Genomic DNA, 18660 nt, shown 5'->3' on the forward strand with positions numbered 1-18660 from the left:
AAGCCAGCCAGGCTCGATAGGACTCCTTCTTCAGCTTTACGGCATCCCTTACTTCCAGTGTCCACCACCGGGTTCGGGGATTGCCGCCTCGACAGGCACCGGAGACCTTGCGGCCACAGCTCCGAGTGGCCGCGTTGACAATGGAGGTGGAGAACATGGTCCACTCGGACTCAATATCTCCAGACTCCCTCGGGATCCGGTCGAAGCTCCGCCGGAGGTGGAAGTTGAAGATCTCTCTGACAGGGGATTCGGCCAAACGTTCCCAACAGACCCTCACAGTACGTTTGGGTCTGCCGAGTCGGTCCAGCTTCCTCCCCCGCCATCGGATCCAACTCACCACCAGGTGGTGATCAGTTGACAGCTCCGCCCCTCTCTTCACCCGAGTGTCCAAGACATACGGCCGCAGGTCAGATGAAACAACCACAAAGTCGATCATCGACCTCCGGCCTAGGGTGTCCTGGTGCACTGATGGACACCCTTATGCTTGAACATGGTGTTCGTTATGGACAAGCTGTAGCTAGCACAGAAGTCCAATAACAGAACACCACTCGGGTTCAGATCAGGGGAGCCATTCCTCCCAATCACGCCCCTCCAGGTGTCACTGTCGCTGCCCACTTGGGCGTTGAAGTCCCCCAGTAGAATGACGGCCATTTGACATAAACACTTAAACACATTTCATGAAACTATGCCTCGTATTCTCAAAACAGTGAACACAAATCCATAATGTCTCACCCAATTCCCCAAACATCCTATTTTCAGGTCAAAATGAAGCTCTACACTCAAAACCATTCACTCTTGCTGAAAAACCAAACTTTGCCCTCAGACAGGACACACAAGTCCCCACAAACACACACACTACACAACGTAGTCTTACACACTGGTGCAATAAATTCAAAACGACATTTCCAAAACTGGTAAGTTATGTTGCTTGTGGTAAAGAGTGTTGGTCGTGACAGGAGAGCCTCCACTCAAGGATACAATATGATGAACAAGTCTAAGAATGTTCCACATATGGTTGAAATACCATAATTTGCCTAGAAAGATAACATTCTGGAGTCAAGACTATAAAGGAGAAAGGATGCCCTCCTTTCACTGTCACACTATATAATCACTCTGTGACTGTACAACTGCTGGCCTTTTCTTGCAAGAAAATAAACCTCATCAAAGACTATTGGAAATGTTTGTCTCTATTCAGCGATAGAATTCTGTTTGCCACCACTCCTCCCTGAAGGCTCTCGAGGCGACGGTGAAGCGACTCCAATTTGTCCCAGCCTCCCTCATAGTCATTTACCATGGACAAAGACATGGGCAACTAGAGTGGCTTGAATTTCATCTTAGACTGCTTGTCTTCTTGCCCTTCCTCCTCCTCCTCCTCCTCCTCCTCCTTATCCCTCCCCGATCTCTTCCTTCATGTCTTTCTGGATCCATTATTCTAAAACACAATAAACTGATTTGGGCCCTTTTATCTAGGCTGTCTATTGAAGGATCTGATTGATGTGTGTTAAATTTTGACTCTTAGTGTTTCCACTTGGGTAATTGTGTCTAACTGAGCTGAAGCTGTGCTGACTTGAGTGAACAACATTGAATGCTGGTGCTTTCTAGATTAGATTAGAATCACTTTATTCGCCAAATGCATCAGCAGATACACAGGAATTTGATATGGCCATCAGTAACACACAAACTCAACACACAAACATATATGCGAATAGCTGCAAAAAGCATGCCTAAAAAAATCAAATCAAATAATAAAATAGTCCAAAAATAGTGCTAAATCAGTTATTCATAAGGGAAATGGCTCTTGGAAAAAAACTATTAAGATGGCGTGAGGTCCTTGTCCTCACTGCTCTGTACCTTCTTCCTGAAGGAAGCAGCCTAAAAATGTCACTTGCTGGATGGGACTGATCAGCAGCAATTTTAGCTGTCCTCTTCCTGACTCCGGCCTCATATAGGTCGTTAAGTGACAGCTGCCTCTGTCCAGTCAGCCTCTCTGCTGTGCGCACAATACGCTGTAGTCTGACCTTCGCCTTCACCATGTTTCTAAAGGACAACATGGTCTAGCCAATGAAAATGAAGGGATTTGTGTGTAGAGTTTTGCAGTGACATTTCAACAAATCTGACTCATGTGTCAAAACAGGGAATGGTGTTTATAGTTTAGGGATTTTTGATAAATGGCATTATGGTTTTGAAATTTTAGTTGAAAAGCCTGGTTATAGTGTTTAAGCAATCGAGAAAAACTGTAACTTAAAATAAAATCAAGGTTGAAGTTGAACCACTATCACATGGACTATTTTAACGATGTCTTTACTACCTTTCTGGGCCTTGAAAGTGTGAATAATGTTGCAGTCTATATGGGGGTCAGAAAGCTTTTCATTTCATTTTCTTTTTTGGGTGAACTATCCATTCAAACTAGACATGTATTTTTGAACACTGCAAAAAACGGAATATGATATCATGCTCTAGAAAATTCAGTTTTAATAAACAATTATTGGATGTAGTTTGTTTATTGTACTGCTTCCATCTGTTCAATTTTGTTTTAAGTTCTAAGTGCCAATAACTCCATAGTGATTTCAAAGAGATCCAGGGCAAAACCCATTGCACTTTCACTTTCAGTTGGAGCCACTGATATACAGTATATGATGTCATTATAGCTCAGTGGCTGGAGCCTATATTAGGACGGAGCAGCGGATCTGATCGAGACACCGCTCCACCCGAGACCCTCAAAGCCCTGAGAACTTCTGACACTAAACATGTCTGGAAACCGAGGTTTAACCTACCGTGGAGAAGAAGAAGAAGAAAAATATGGTAAGTGCTTTTTAATAGTTGGTCTTTATTTCCTAAAATAAATAATAATAATTTATTTATTTTTTAATTAAACTACATTTAGCCTAATTGTTATTTGTTAATGTATGTAAAAATGTGAATAAAGACTAAGACTCAATGTTCAGACAGCTGTGTTTTGCGGTGTTTGTTGTCAAACTAAAAAATTCTTTCTTTTTAATTATAAAAAATGCCATTATTTTATATGAAAAAGTTAATAATTGTATTTAATTGCCAAAATATTTTAGTTTGTCTTGTATTTTTTTATTATATCAGATAACATTATAATCGGTCCTGTTACAGTGTGCCCCACCCATGTTGTCACATTTCACTTTCATTCTTTCGGGGGAAATCAAGAAAAAAGTATACACTGTTTTAATGAAACAAAACCCACATAATTGTACTAGACATGTGTGAAATTAATGTGGGGAATTAATGTAGGTTGTGCCCCGCTCTCCCACTACTTCTAAAATGTTTCATTTTCTAATGATGGTATATGTGTACATATTATGTGTCTGAATATTCCCAAACACTATGACAATTATGGAAGTTCATTGTTGTCACATTTAAAATAAATAAATATAAAATAGATTATGTAAAATATAGTATTACTAACATATTATGAAGATGCAGAAGATCACTTCCTTTCTTTTGAACAATTAGTGCTGTTGTGTGAAGGACTGAAGGCAAACCAAATCTCAGACTAAATCACACCAAATACAGAACTTACAGCTTGCAGGAGTAAACCCAACTTGTCACATTCAAAATGTTCTAATATTCAGTATGAAATAGCATAAATTCATATAAACCTGTTGTTGTTTTCTTCTAAATTTCTGTATCTATTTGCACTGCACTAACGCTCATTTGTTTTATTTGCAGATGAACAACGTGGTATTCTTTATAGAAAAAGTAATTTGACTATTTCAAGTGACATAAATAAGAAATTATACAAACCGGAAACAAAAAAGCCAAATGTAAAACTCGCATTTCTTTCTGATTTAGGCGACGTCGAAGACCTCAGTGACACAGTTGACAGACCAGGAGATGCCCATGCAGAAGGCACCTACGCTGGAGCTGGAACATATGGAGGATTTGGTCTTTCCAAGGCTGGAGCCTATGCAAAAGCTGGAGTTGGACAAGCTCGAGCTGAATACAGTATATTCGAGGCCGAAGCCAAAGGTCCCAACGCCTCGGCTGGAGCTGAAGTCGGTGAGGTTGGAGCCGGAGCAATGGCTCGGGCAGAATTAGCCAGCGCATCGGCTAAAGCCGGTCCAGTTGGTGTGAAACTGGGACTTGGAGTTGATACGGGATTATCTGTTGGTGATAATGGGGCGGAGATCAAAGTCCTGGGAACTGGAATTTCAATTGGTCGAAAAACCAGTGTATCTGTTCTGGGTTCAGAAGCGTCTTTGAATTGTGTTGTCATGTAGATATGAATTAACTTTTAATATTTTGAACATTTGCATGCACAATTATATACAGAACCACAAAAACAGAAACCTGAAAAAATAAAACTTAAAAAAAAGCAGAATAGTGTTGTTGATGAGCTGTAAATCCACAGTATTAAACTTTAACAATATGGAAACATAAAATGTTTTTTTTTAATAGTCCTACAACTGTTTTTGCTTTTGTTTTCGTTTCAGAATAAATGTTTGTATGTGGTTATGCAGGTATGATATTGATTTTCTCTGTACTGTCATTGCCATGTGTAGAACTGTTATATCGTGTCCACAGAACTTTCTAGTCAAGTCAAGTCAATTTATTTATAGAGCACAACATTAACACAACGTTTGTTGATCCAAAGTGCTTTACAGACGGTCAAAAGGTTTATAGAGAAAAAAAATAAAAATAATAATAAAAGAATATAAAAAAAAAAAAAAATCATACACAGCATCACTCAAATGCAAGAGTATAAAAATGAGTCTTTAAGCTAGATTTAAAAACGTTGAGCGATGGAGAGGCCCTGATATTAAAGGGTAAGCTGTTCCAAAGCTTAGGGGCAGCAACCGCGAAAGCTCTGTCACCTTTGGATTTGCAACGTGAACAAGGGACAGATAAAAGAAGCTGGTTACAAGATCTTAATGACCTAGAGGTTGTATATGGCTGGATAAGGTCACAGATATAATCCGGGGCTGATTTTTGCAGTGCCTTATATACAAAAAGAAGGACCTTAAAATCAACTCTGAATTTGATAGGGAGCCAGTACAATGAAGCAAGAACAGGAGTAATATGCTCCCGCTTTTTTGTTCCTGTCAGCAATCTGGCTGCCGCATTTTGAACCATCTGAAGCCGAGATAGAGTGCTTTGAGGAAGGCCGACATACAGAGAGTTACAATAGTCCAGTCTTGAAGAGATTAGTGCGTGGATGACAATTTCAAGATCTTTTTGAGAAAGAAAATGTTTTATCTTCGCAACAGATCTGAGGTGGAAGAAACTACTCTTTACAACCGTGTTTACCTGCTTGTCAAATTGTAGTAAAGGATCAAAGTGGACCCCTAGATTTTTTACATAGGGTTGTACGCTATCACTAAGGGAGCCTAACCTACTTGTCAGAGTAGTATTTAGTGCAGCGGGGCCTAGCAGAAGCACCTCAGTTTTGTCAGTGTTTAGTTGCAGGAAATTGTTAGCCATCCAAATTTTCACTTCGTCAAAACATGAGAAAAGACGTTGTATAGAGAAGTCATTTTCAAGTTTGATTGGAAGGTAAAGTTGTAGGTCATCGGCGTAGCAGTGATAGTTTATACTATATTTCTGGAGAATGGAGCCCAGGGGAAGCATGTAGAGTGAGAACAATAAAGGGCCAAGAATAGAGCCCTGAGGAACACCATAAGGGACGGGTGTAGTAGGTGAGGTAAACAACCCAATATTTACTGAAAACGTCCTACCCTTTAAATAAGAGGGGAACCATTGTAATGCCGTGCCTTGAACCCCTACTGTATATTGAAGTCGTTTCAAGAGGATGTCATGGTCAATAGTGTCGAAGGCTGCACTCAGATCTAGCAGTAACAGAATGACAGATGACCCTGAATCAGTAGACAACAAAAGATAATTCGTAACTTTAAGCAAGGCTGACTCTGTACTGTGAAGTGCTCTAAAACCAGATTGGAACTTATCCAAAATGTTAAAGGCATCCAGGTAAGAAGTAAACTGTGAAAGCACTGCTTTCTCTAAAACCTTGGAAATAAATGGGAGTTTAGAAATTGGCCGGTAGTTACTAAGAACAGATGGATCAAGGTGAGATCTTTTTAGCAGGGGCTGTACAGAAGCATGTTTAAAAGACTCCACTAGACAAAGAACTGTTTATAATGGTTAAAAGTGCAGGGCTAATAGTGTCTAATACCACTCTAAGCAAACGGCCAGGCAGTACATCAGATTGACAGTATGTAAATTTCATCTTAGAAATTAATGCACTTAATTGAGATTGAGTCACTGGTTTAAAACTAGTGAAATTGCTAGAAGGAGAGATCGGGGGAGAAACAGCCATATCAGGAGGAGAAAGGTGAGATCTGATATCTAGTATCTTCTTTACAAAGAAACCTGAAAATTCTATGCAGGTCTCGAGATTACCAACAGAAGCTGAGCAAGTCGCTGGATTAAGTACTGAGTTTATAGTTTTAAAAAGAACTTTTGGCCTGTTTGCATTCATGGCAATCAAATTTGAAAAGTATTGAGATTTTGCATCACTGACCGATTTTTCATAGGTGGCAAGACAATCTTTTAAAATTTGATAAGAGACCTGAAGCCCATCCTTTTTCCACCTGCGTTCAGCCCTTCTGCACTCCCGTCTGAGCACACGGGTAGAGGCATTTAACCAAGGTTGAGAATTAGATTTAGGTTGTTGCCTAAAGACATTTCTAGAGACATCAATGTTTCCATTTATGCAAAACTGAAAAATAAAAACTTTTGAAGCGTTTTTTTGTGTAAATATTCTAGCAAATGTTTTTGTCTTTCCATGATTTTGCATAAGATGGTGAACTGTGATTTTGTTTCAATCAATTAATTATTTCATCACTATGGCAAAAGATATAAAGAGGTAAAAAAGTTCAATAACCCTTGATAAGTGATTCTTCTGTGGTAAAAGCCATGAACCATGAACTAATAGCCTAAATGGGGCAGACATTAGCAGTAAAAAAAAGCACAAATAAACTAACATCAATTATATAAGAATAAGTCTGTCAAGGAAATTTTTGGGGGTTCTTTGTCATGATCCTGTCTCTCTCTCTCTTTATTCCCCCTTCCGGTTTTTTCCTTCCCTCGTACACACGTACGTACACACACACGCACACACACACACTGTCTGGTTTACTAGTGGGGACTCTCCATAGACTTAATGGTTTTTATACTGTACAAACTGTATATTCTATCTCCTTACACTAACCCTACCCCTAAACCTACCCATCACACACAACTTTCTGCATTTTTACATTTCCAAAAAAACTCATTCTGTATGATTTATAAGCTTGTTTACCCATGGGGACCTCAATTTAGGTCCCCACTGTGACACGAGTCCCCATGAGTCTGTGTGCATTCAGGTTTAAGTCCCCACCGGGATAGAAAAACAGGTACACACACACACACACACACACACACACACACACACACACACACACACTGCCTTCCGCCCACTCCCGTTTAAGCACACACCCATTACTACACGCGTTCATTCTCTCCAGCTGTATCTCGTCACCTCATCTTCCTCTCCCCTCACCTGTTTCCCATCTTCTATCATTAGTCTCTCTATTTCTAGTCCCCTCCTTCTCTTCTCCTCTGTCGGATTATTTCTGACTGTCACGTATGTTACTGATATCTCTATCTCTATCTCTATCTCTATCTACATCTACATCTACAGAGGTTCTGACCCCAGTCCTGTCCTGTCGAGTGTTACACTGTGTGGTATCTACCTCCTGTTATTTGTTCTCTCTTTGTGCTCAGCCAGTTTTCCCTGCTGAGGAGAGTTGCTGTGGGTTCGTGGTCTCGCCAGAATCCCCGCTTTCACCAACCTGACCAGACGCTGCAGATCAAGTAAGAGTCACAATTGCTTATTTTTTTTAGGTTTATTATTTGAAGATATATTTTATTTTTAGAATTTATATCACACCAGATATTTACAATAGATATTTTTAAATGTTGCATCTACAATGTTTAGATTTACATTTAAATGTTCCACTAATGGCTGACAAGTGCCTCAAAAACATCCAAAACCTTGTAAATAATAGTAGGCCTAATATTAATAATAATAACGGCCTTTGCACTTTCAATGTATGGGCCCAAATGATATAGCAGCAAAAAAAACTGCCTTATGCCTCATAGGCCTCTCTCTGCTCATGAGACACTTGATATCTGACATCATAAATATCTGAAACTGAACTTCAGTCATTCCAAAATAAAAGTCACAGAAGAGCAGCGTCGACTCTCTGCGTCATTTTAAAAAGAAACAGTTAATAAAAAAATTAATATGGTGTAATTTCTTAACGTCATGTCGCCCCAAGTCATATGCTGGTAGTTTATATAAACATTAAACATAGACAACAGTCTTTCTGAAATCTCAACTATTTCTGTATTATTAGTTTGATAAGTTACAAATATGTTAAATCACTAAAATACAGACAAAAAGATATAAAAAATACAACAACAAAAAAGATTCAAGGCTATGAGACAATTACTTTGCATTTTATTTATTTTTTTGACAAGACTGAATCGATGTTACTCGAAGAGAAATACAGGCTTTTAAGTAAAGTTGAAAATGACAGCTTATGAAATGCTTCAAACATATTTTGAAATACTGATAGTGATGCGTATAATTATTAACATACCACAAAGTATATGAGGCACACATTAATAAAGCATGCACCGCTGACAACACTCCAGCATTAGGAAACACCTCCATCATAATTCTCAGGCACAGTGATCTGACAGCATTCGTTTGGGGATGTAGTCGTTTCCTGGCACTGCAAGGACAGTGAAGGAGCACGTCATGTTCTGAGGAAAACAAGAAATATATATATATATATATATAATATAATATATTTATATATTCACATTTAAATCAAAATGCATGCAAAAATTATTATACATTTGTTCAAATAATTTCAATTACACATTCAATTACATGCACAATTATTGCTTTGCATTACATTACATTATTCCATTGCCCAAAATGGAAATAGTACACATTAACATTTACACTGGGGTTCAAACTGCATATGCCTCAAATATAAGTATTAAACTGAGGCTTTGTCAGATTTCTGCCACCCCAGAACAACGGCTCTTTCTTCTGTCAGAAAAAAACATGACTTTTTTTTATATATATTTTTTTTTATTGTTCTCAATTGCTTAAACACATTTCTTGAAACTATGCCTCGTATTCTCAAAACTATAAACACAAATCCATAATGTCTCACCCAATTCCCCAAACATCCTATTTTCAGGTCAAAATGAAGCTCTACACTCAAAACCATTCACTCTTGCTGAAAAACCAAACTTTGCCCTCAGACAGGACACACAAGTCCTCACAAACCCCCCCCCCCCCAATAAATTCAAAACAACATTTCCAAAACTGGTAAGTTATGTTGCTTGTGGTTTTTTATATTTACATACAGTAAGATGTGTGTGACCAACATATGACAGTAAAAGAGCACACACAAACCTTATTCTAATATGGAATTGTATTGGAATGGTAAAGAGTGTTGGTCGTGACAGGAGAGCCTCCACTCAAGGAGACAATATGATGAACAAGTCTAAGAATGTTCCACATATGGTTGAAATACCATAATTTGCCTATAAAGATAACATTCTGGAGTCAAGACTATAAAGGAGAAAGGATGCCCTCCTTTCACTGTCACACTATATAATCACTCTGTGACTGTACAACTGCTGGCCTTTTCTTGCAAGAAAATAAACCTCATCAAAGACTATTGGAAATGTTTGTCTCTTATTCAGTGATAGAATTCTGTTTGCCACCACTCCTCCCTGAAGGCTCTCGAGGCGACGGTGAAGCGACTCAAATTTGTCCCAGCCTCCCTCATAGTCATTTACAGTTTTTCTCAATTGTTTACACACATTTTCTGGTACTTGAGACACAATGACCACAACATGTAACTCATTCACCAACCCCCTGAACCAATTCTGCTAAACTACAAGCACAATTCCTGCTTTACACTCAAATTGCAGTTCTAAAACACACTTTTTTCAAAACACTACACACAATTATCTGCTTTTGGCACAATTTTCATGCAGAAAATCTCTTGTTTCCACAAGGAACACACTGCCATTCAAATATGCACACTGACTCATCACATGGCCAAACACCCGTCACACAGTTTTACAATTAGCAATCAGAGCTTTAGCATAAAAGGGCAACAGGTGAGCTCTTCAACAGGTGAGCTCTTCAATGGAGCAATGGATGCCAACATTGGATTATTCTTTTTTTACTGTAACTGTATACAGTCAATTCTTCTGTTGTTTTGTATGTAGACCACTGTATGAACAACTTTGTGTTGGTTGGGATGTACACTGTGTACATTGTTTTTGTGGGAAAAATAAAATATATTTGTTACCGTGTATTTGTGTGTTCTGAGTATAAAAACAATATTCTCAAATATTTTACAACACACTTATGTATGTACTGTCTGTAGAAAGTGTAACACTGAACAAAAAAAAGGCCTAATTCATTATGATGAATGGAGAAGAAGTGTTTTCCATTCATCATAGTGTTTTACATTGAGCACATCAGTGTTCAACTGGTTCTTATAAATGTCTATTCATATGATGGTTTGTGTGTGTCATTTGAAAACAAAATACCATTTTGAGAAGAAATAACATTGTTTTGAATGTAAAGTTTCATTTTGCAGGAGAATTGAGGGGTTTTGCCCATTGTGTGTGTGTTTTTGGATTTGTGTGTAGAGTTCTGAGAATATGAGGCATGCTTTCAGAAAATGTGTGTAAACAATCGAGAAAAACTGTAACATGGACAAAGACATGGGCAACTAGAGTGGCTTGAATTTCTTCTGAGAGTGCTTGTCTTCTTGCCCTTCCTCCTCCTCCTCCTCCTCCTCCTCCTCCTCCTCCTCCTCCTCCTCCTACTCCTCCTTATCCCTCCCCGATCTCTTCTTTCGTGTCTTTCTGGATCCATTGTTCCAAAACTCAATAATCTGATTTGGGCCCTTTTATCTAGGTATCTATTGAAGGATCTGATTGATGTATGTTCAATTTTGACTCTTAGTGTTTTCACTTGTGTAATTGTGTCTAACTGAGCTGAAGCTGTGCTGACTTGAGTGAACAACATTGAATGCTAGTGCTTTCTAAAGGACAACATGGTGTAGGCAATGAGAAATGAAGGGATTTGTGTGTAGAGTTTTGCAGTGACAGTTCAACAAATCTGACTCGTGTCAAACCAGGGAATGGTGTTTATAGTTTAGGGATTTTGATAAATGGCATTATGGTTTTGAAATTTTAGTTGAAAAGCCTGGTTATAGTGTTTAAGCAATCGAGAAAAACTGTAACTTAAAATAAAATCAAGGTTGAAGTTGAACCACTGTCACATGGACTATTTTAACGATGTCTTTACTACCTTTCTGGGCCTTGAAAGTGTGAATAATGTTGCAGTCTATATGGGGGTCAGAAAGCTTTTCATTTCATTTTCTTTTTTGGGTGAACTATCCATTTAAGGATGGTCAAACTAGACATGTATTTTTGGACACTGCAAAAAACGGAATATGATATCATGTTCTAGAAAATTCACTTTTAATAAACAATTATTGGATGTAGTTTGTTTATTGTATTGCTTCCATCTGTTCAATTTTGTTTTAAGTTCTAAGTGCCAATAACTCCATAGTGATTTCAAAGAGATCCAGGGCCAAACCCATCGCACTTTCTCTTTCAGTTGGAGCCACTGATATACTGTATATGATGTCATTATAGCTCAGTGGCTGGAGCCTATATTAGGACGGAGCAGCGGATCTGATCGAGACACCGCTCCACCTGAGACCCTCAAAGCCCTGAGAACTTCTGACACTAAAAATGTGTGGAAACCGAAGTTTAACCTACCGTGGAGATGAAGAAGTAGTAGAATATGGTAAGTGCTTTTTAATAGTTTGTTTTTATTTCCTAAAATAAATAATAATAATTAAAAAAAATATATATATATATATATTTAGCCTAATTGTTATTTGTTTATGTATGTAAAAATGTGAATAAAGACTGAGAGTCAATGTTCAGACAGCTGTGTTTTGTGGTGTTTGTTGTCAAACTAAAAAATTCTTTCTTTTTAATTATAAAAAAATGCCATTATTTTATATGAAAGTTAATAATTGTATTTAATTGCCAAAATATTTTAATTTGTCTTCTATTTTTTCATTATATCAGATAACATTATAATCTGTCGGTCCTGTTACAGTGTGCCCCACCCATGTTGTCACATTTCACTTTCATTCTTCTGGGGGAAATCAAGAAAGAATTATACACTGTATTAATGAAACAAAACCCACATAATTGTGCTAGACATGTGGGGAATTAATGTGGGGAAAAATTAATACAGTGAATTTACCCAAACTGAGAAAGTCAAAAAGTGTTAGGTTGTGCCCCGCTCTCCCACTACTTCTAAAATGTTTCATTTTCTAATGATGGTATATGTGTACATATTATGTGTCTGAATATTCCCAAACACTATGACAATTATGGAAGTTCATTGTTTTCACATTTAAAATAAATAAATATAAATATAAAATGTATTATGTAAAATATAGTATTACTAACATATTATGAAGATGCAGAAGATCACTTCCTTTCTTTTGAACAATTAGTGCTGTTGTGTGAAGGATTGAAGCCAAACCAAATCTCAGACTAGGGGAGCGCGGGGCACAACCTAACACGGGGCTAGTTGTAACATACTTGTTTTAAATACGTCCACACATGCTAGCACGACGAAACTTGGTGTATTTACTAGTTGCCATATCAACACTATATAGAGAAAAAAATTCACCAAAATTATTATTTTTTTGGAAGATATCCATAGACATTTATTAAACCATATCAAAAGTAAATTTCTTACTTAAGTTAATTTTTCATCTCCATTTTTTGGGTTTATTTGAAATTAGACAAATCTGATATTATTTTAATCTCCAATATGTTATTTAACAGTTGAGAGAGTTCTTTAATGCTTCGCTAACTAGCAGAAGACACTAGCCGGGTTTAAATCCCAGTTGTGCAGGTGGGGCATGTTGTCACACTGTGTTACAATGTGCCCCTATTAGAAATATGATATTCTATTTTATACTTGTATTAATTCTATTGAGAAAACATGAGAAAAAGGTGAATAAAGACTGAGAGTCAATGTTCAGAAATTACTAATTAATTATTTGTGTTGAACTATGTTGTATAGCTTTAATTATTTTCCTGTGTTCGTAGTCAAAACTCAAAAATGAGTTTAATTTAATTATTAAAAAATGCCATTATTTTATATGAAAAAGGTAATAATTGTATTTTATTGAGAAAATATTGTAGTTTGTCTTGTATATTTTTTTTTATTAGATTTATTTATTTCTTTGATAGATCAGATTTTAAGCTATATGGTCATGTTACAATGTGCCCCACCTATGGGGCATGTTGTCACATTTCACTTCCATTCTTTTGTGGTATATCAAGTAAAAAGTATATACTGTATTAATAAAACAAAACCACATAATTGTACTAGACATGTGGGAAATTAATGTGGGAAAAAATAAATACTCTGAACCATAAGTAGATTTACACAAATTGAGAAAGTCAAAAAAACATTACTTTGTGCCCCGCTCTCCCCTATATCAAACCAAATACAGAACTTACAGCTTGCAGGAGTAAAACCAACTTGTCACATTCAAAATGTTCTAATATTCAGTGTGAAATAGCATAAATTCATATAAACATGTTGTTGTTTTCTTCTAAATTTCTGTATCTATTTGCACTGCACTAACACTCATTTGTTTTATTTGCAGATGAAGAATGTGGTATTCTTTATAGAAAAAATAATTTGACTATTTCAAGTGACATAAATAAGAAATTATACAAACTGGAAACAAAAAAGCCAAATGTAAAACTCGCATTTCTTTCTGATTTAGGTGACATCAAAGACATGAGTGACACAATTGACAGACTAGGAGATGCCTGTGCAGAAGGCACCTACGCTGGAGCTGGAAAATATGGAGGAAACGGTCTTCCCAAGGCTGGAGCTGAAGTCGGTGAGGTAGTCGGAGCAATGGCTCGGGCAGAATTAGCCAGCGCATCAGCTAAAGCCGGTCCATGTTGTCACATTTCACTTTCAATCTTTCGGGGGAAATCAAGAAAAAATTATACACTGTATTAATGAAACAAAACCCAAATAATTGTACTAGACATCTGTGAAATTAATGTGGGGAATTAATGTAGGTTGTGCCCCGCTCTCCCACTACTTCTAAAATGTTTCATTTTCTAATGATGGTATATGTGTACATATTATGTTTCTGAATATTCCCAAACACTATGACAATTATAGAAGTTCATTGTTGTCACATTTAAAATAAATAAATATAAAATAGATTATGTAAAATATAATATTACTAACATATTATGAAGATGCAGAAGATCACTTCCTTTCTTTTGAACAATTAGTGCTGTTGTGTGAAGGATTGAAGGCAAACCAAATCTCAGACTAAATCACACCAAATACAGAACTTACAGCTTGCAGGAGTAAACCCAACTTGTCACATTCAAAATGTTCTAATATTCAGTGTGAAATAGCATAAATTCATATAAACCTGTTGTTGTTTTCTTCTAAATTTCTGTATCTATTTGCACTGCACTAACACTCATTTGTTTTATTTGCAGATGAACAACGTGGTATTCTTTATAGAAAAAGTAATTTGACTATTTCAAGTGACATAAATAAGAAATTATACAAACTGGAAACAAAAAAGCCAAATGTAAAACTCGCATTTCTATCTGATTTAGGTGACATCAAAGACATGAGTGACACAATTGACAGACTAGGAGATGCCCATGCAGAAGGCACCTACGCTGGAGCTGGAACATATGGAGGAATCGGTCATGGAGCCTATGCAGAAGCAGGAGTTGGACGAGCTCGAGCTGAATACAGTATATTCGAGGCCGAAGCCAAAGGTCCCAACGCCTCGGCTGGAGCTGAAGTCGGTGAGGTAGTCGGAGCAATGGCTCGGGCAGAATTAGGCAGCGCATCAGCTAACGCCGGTCCAGTTGGTGTGAAACTGGGACTTGGACTCGATACGGGAGCATCTGTTGGTGAGAATGGGGCGGAGCTCAAAGTCCTGGGAACTGGAATTTCAATTGGTCGAAAAACCAGTGTATCTGTTCTGGGTTCAGAAGCATCTTTGTCTTGTGCAGTCATGTAGATATGAAATAACTTTTAATATTTTTGTATGTGGTTATGCAGGTATGATATTGCTTTTCTCTGTACTGTCATTGTCATGTGTAGAACTGTTATAACGTCCACAGAACTTTCTAGAGTCATCAATGTTTCCATTTATGCAAAACTGAAAAATAAAAACCTTTGAAGCGTTCTTTTGTGTAAATATTCTAGCAAATGTTTTTGTCTTTCCATGATTTTCCATAAGATGGTGAACTGTGATTTTGTTTCAATCAATTAATTATTTCATCATTATGGCAAAAGATATAAAGAGGTAAAAAAGTTCAATAACCCTTGATAAATGATTGTTCTGTGGTAAAATCCATGAACCATGAACTAATAGCCTAAATGGGGCAGACATTAGTAAAAAAAATGCACAAATAAACTAACATCAATTATATAAGAATAAGTCTGACTTTAGGAAATGTTTTGGGGGTTCTTTGTCATGATCCTGGCTCTCTCTCTCTTTATTCCCCCTTCCGTTTTTTTCCTTCCCTCATACACACACACACACACACACACACACACACACACACTCCCTTCCGCCCACTCCCGTTACTACATGCGCTGCTTTCTGTTTGTGATTTAAGTAGAGACCTGCTGTTATATTGTCACTCGTTTTCTGTTGGACATTATATTAAGAAGAGACTTGTTTTCTGTCTGCCTATTCGGCCTGCCTTGTTTCTATTAAAGAGAACTGAATCTGCTTCACGCCTTTGGGTCCCTATCTATCTCCACATACCTGACATTCTTATAGAGAAAAATGTAAAACAAATAGATGAGTATAGAAAATTGAAGATGGAGACTGTAACTCTGGTCTAGTTGCTCAAAAGAGTATTGCTTATGACCAAGTAAGAGTCACAATTGCTTACTTATTTTTTTTAGGTTTATTATTTGAAGATATATTTTATTTTTAGAATTTAAATCACACCAGATATTTATATATATATTATTTTTAAATGTTGCATCTACAATGTTTAGATTTACATTTAAATGTTCCACTAATGGCTGACAAGTGCCTCAAAAACATCCAAAACCTTGTAAATAATAGTAATTATATTAATAATAATAGCGGCCTTTGCACTTTCAATGTTTGGGCCCAAATGATATAGCAGCAAAAAAACTGATTTCAGAATCAAACCGAACTTCGGTCATTCCAAAATAAAAGTCACAGAAGAGCAGCATCGACTCTCTGCGTCATTTGAAAAGAAACAGTTAATCAAAAAATGAATATGGTGTCATCATTTCTTAACGTCATGTCGCTCCAAGCCATATGCTGGTAGTTTATATGAATATTAAACATAGACAATAGTCTTTCTGAAATCTCAACTATTTCTGTACTAATAATCTTTTACATTGTAATGCTTTTAATTGTAATATTTGGCATGTTTGTGTGTTGCTGTACGTCCGTCCCTGTGTGTTTAATAAGCAGAGTTTATGCGCGTTGTGGACCCGCCTATAGGCGCACATTACTAACGCGCTCATTAAATAACCAAAAAAATATATTGCGCCATTGACTTTAGAGCAGGCTTCAGTTGGTCAATGGCTCAGTCTATTTCTGTTGCCTCAAAATAGCAACGCGCCAACAAACCTCGTTTTCAGACCAGCAGCCCATGGGCGCAAATGCATTTGCTATTTAAACAACAGCAGGACGTGAAAATGATAACTGCATCGGACTGAAACTAGCAAAAAACACTTGTGTCGCGCTTGGCGCTGCATTGTGCCGGGTGTAAGATAGGGCCCATAATCTTTATCAAGACATGACTAAAACACTCTCTCTGTCTCCCCCTTCTGGTGCTGTTGCCAATTTATTTCTTACTCATTTTAAATAACAGCATTTCTTTTTTTCATTTTCATTTTTCAACATGAAAATCTAAATCCAACTTTCCAAGTTTCAATTAAAGCCTGTAGACTGATATTTATTTAAAGGACTTGGGTCATTTTTTGCAGGGAAAATCAAAAGCATGTGACGTTTATGCTCAAGAGCATCTCTTCTGTTCAATGACACATGAAACCAACAAATGCTTATACAATGTTCAGGATAAAAGAGCCATTCTTCACTGTAATGTAAATGTGTCATGCAAAGAAAAAGATTAATTTAAACTATAGTCTCACATAGCCAGATAGTCTATAGACTCAACTTTATAATCAGACGATCATAACAGTGTAATTTTAATGAGCTCATCTGTCGACATGATGAAGGTGAATCTCAGATCTGATGTAAACACACACATCACTATGATCAGATGCTTCTAAACTGATGCTTTCTCATTTCTGTGTGATTGTTTTGTTTCAGAGAGGAAAGAGCAGCACATATTTACATATTCATCTAAAGTCGTTCTCAGCAGTGGACGGCGTCGGGTTGATCACTAACAGTATATAGGCTATCACTCATTCTAACTGCTTTTTACTTGTAAGTGAAAAATGAAAAAGAACTTCTCCATGAGTAGCCTATCAGGCTTTGAATCATGTTCAGTCTCTGTTCACGAGTGCGAACACGAGCAGTTAACACTAATGTCGCTAATTACACGGGTTTCTGAATTCTACATATATAGACTCTTTAATGGAATCCATAAATGTCTTAAACTATGTGATGTACTGATTCAATCACACCTTTTTCCTTACAGTTTTCTTTTAAGAAATATGAGTTTCCTCTACCTTTGACCCGCTGTCTTGAATTCCCTCATTGTACTTGAAGATTTGCTTGCTCTTCGTGGCCCATTTAAAAATCCTGACCTCAGCTTGTGGACACAATGTTCACAAACCCGCAGAGAGAATCTGACTATAAACTCTAGAGTTGTTTTGGACCAAATCACTGAAGCTCACGTGCTTCGAGGACGACGGTCCCTTTGTGCTTCCAGTCACTTCTGATGTCTACATATCAGCTAAAATGATCAATAACTATTGAAGACAAAAGAAGATGGATGCTGAAAATGATCTTTTGTCCTTTCTTTGTCCCTCCTGTAAACAGTAACAGATAACAGACCAGAAATTAAAACAGTATCCTTGAGTGTTTTATGTACACAGACTAGAATATTGGGTTATAATTATAGGGTTTTGTGATAATGAGTCTTTATTTAGTCTTTATTTTTAGTTCAGGAGAAAAAAATAAATAGACTGAACAATTCTTAAAGGGGTCATATAATGGTACATGCACTTTTACAAGTTGATTGTACTGAAATGTGTGTTGGCAGTGCCTGTACACAACCATCATAAAATGATAAAAATCAATCCAGTGTTTTTTTTTTATCTTCTTATATGTTTTCCCCTGTCTAAAATCAAGCCGTTCAACCGTGTGACGTCACACGGTCGGACGCCCCTCCCACGATTGTTGATTGACAGCAGCGTTTCAACACAGACCCGCCCTCGCTCGTGAGTGAGCTGTCAATCATAGTCTGCGCGTCATTGTTGATACACTGGAGCACTGTCTATGAGCAGAATGGCGTCTAAGC

General features: G+C 37.2%; 2 protein-coding genes across 3 annotated transcripts; both read left to right on the forward strand.

The window, feature by feature from the left end:
• Positions 1 to 2708: 2708 nt before the first annotated feature.
• Positions 2709 to 15354, forward strand: LOC311074864 (uncharacterized protein). Of its 2 annotated transcripts, XR_014604376.1 has the most exons (4): positions 2709 to 2802; positions 3697 to 3726; positions 3820 to 4487; positions 15236 to 15354. XR_014604376.1 is itself a non-coding variant. In XM_084101791.1 (3 exons), exons 1-3 carry the CDS (start codon positions 2748 to 2750, stop codon positions 4245 to 4247), a joined length of 513 nt encoding a protein of 170 aa, XP_083957917.1. In that variant the 5' UTR covers positions 2709 to 2747; the 3' UTR covers positions 4248 to 4533. The 2 variants fall into 2 exon arrangements, 1 of the variants encoding a protein (XP_083957917.1); XM_084101791.1 differs by lacking the exon at positions 15236 to 15354 and having other exon boundaries at positions 3820 to 4533.
• LOC311074861 (uncharacterized protein) lies at positions 13917 to 15212 on the forward strand. The gene is made up of 2 exons (XM_084101788.1): positions 13917 to 14030; positions 14656 to 15212. Exons 1-2 carry the CDS (start codon positions 13925 to 13927, stop codon positions 15192 to 15194), a joined length of 645 nt encoding a protein of 214 aa, XP_083957914.1. The 5' UTR covers positions 13917 to 13924; the 3' UTR covers positions 15195 to 15212.
• Positions 15355 to 18660: the final 3306 nt, after the last annotated feature.

Source organism: Abramis brama (assembly GCF_963993115.1).
Source record: "Abramis brama genome assembly, chromosome: 23".
NCBI classification, from domain to species: Eukaryota; Metazoa; Chordata; class Actinopteri; order Cypriniformes; family Leuciscidae; genus Abramis; species Abramis brama.

Bases quoted from the DNA above. Each gene is read 5' to 3' on its own strand.
- LOC311074864 (XM_084101791.1), top strand. From the start codon at position 2,748: ATGTCTGGAAACCGAGGTTTAACCTACCGTGGAGAAGAAGAAGAAGAA. The intron at 2,803-3,696 runs GTAAGTGCTTTT...TTTTATTTGCAG, and splicing joins AGAAGAAGAAGAAAAATATG to ATGAACAACGTGGTATTCTT. The intron at 3,727-3,819 runs GTAATTTGACTA...TTTCTGATTTAG, and splicing joins TGGTATTCTTTATAGAAAAA to GCGACGTCGAAGACCTCAGT.
- LOC311074861 (XM_084101788.1), top strand. From the start codon at position 13,925: ATGAGTGACACAATTGACAGACTAGGAGATGCCTGTGCAGAAGGCACC. The intron at 14,031-14,655 runs GTGAGGTAGTCG...TTTTATTTGCAG, and splicing joins CAAGGCTGGAGCTGAAGTCG to ATGAACAACGTGGTATTCTT.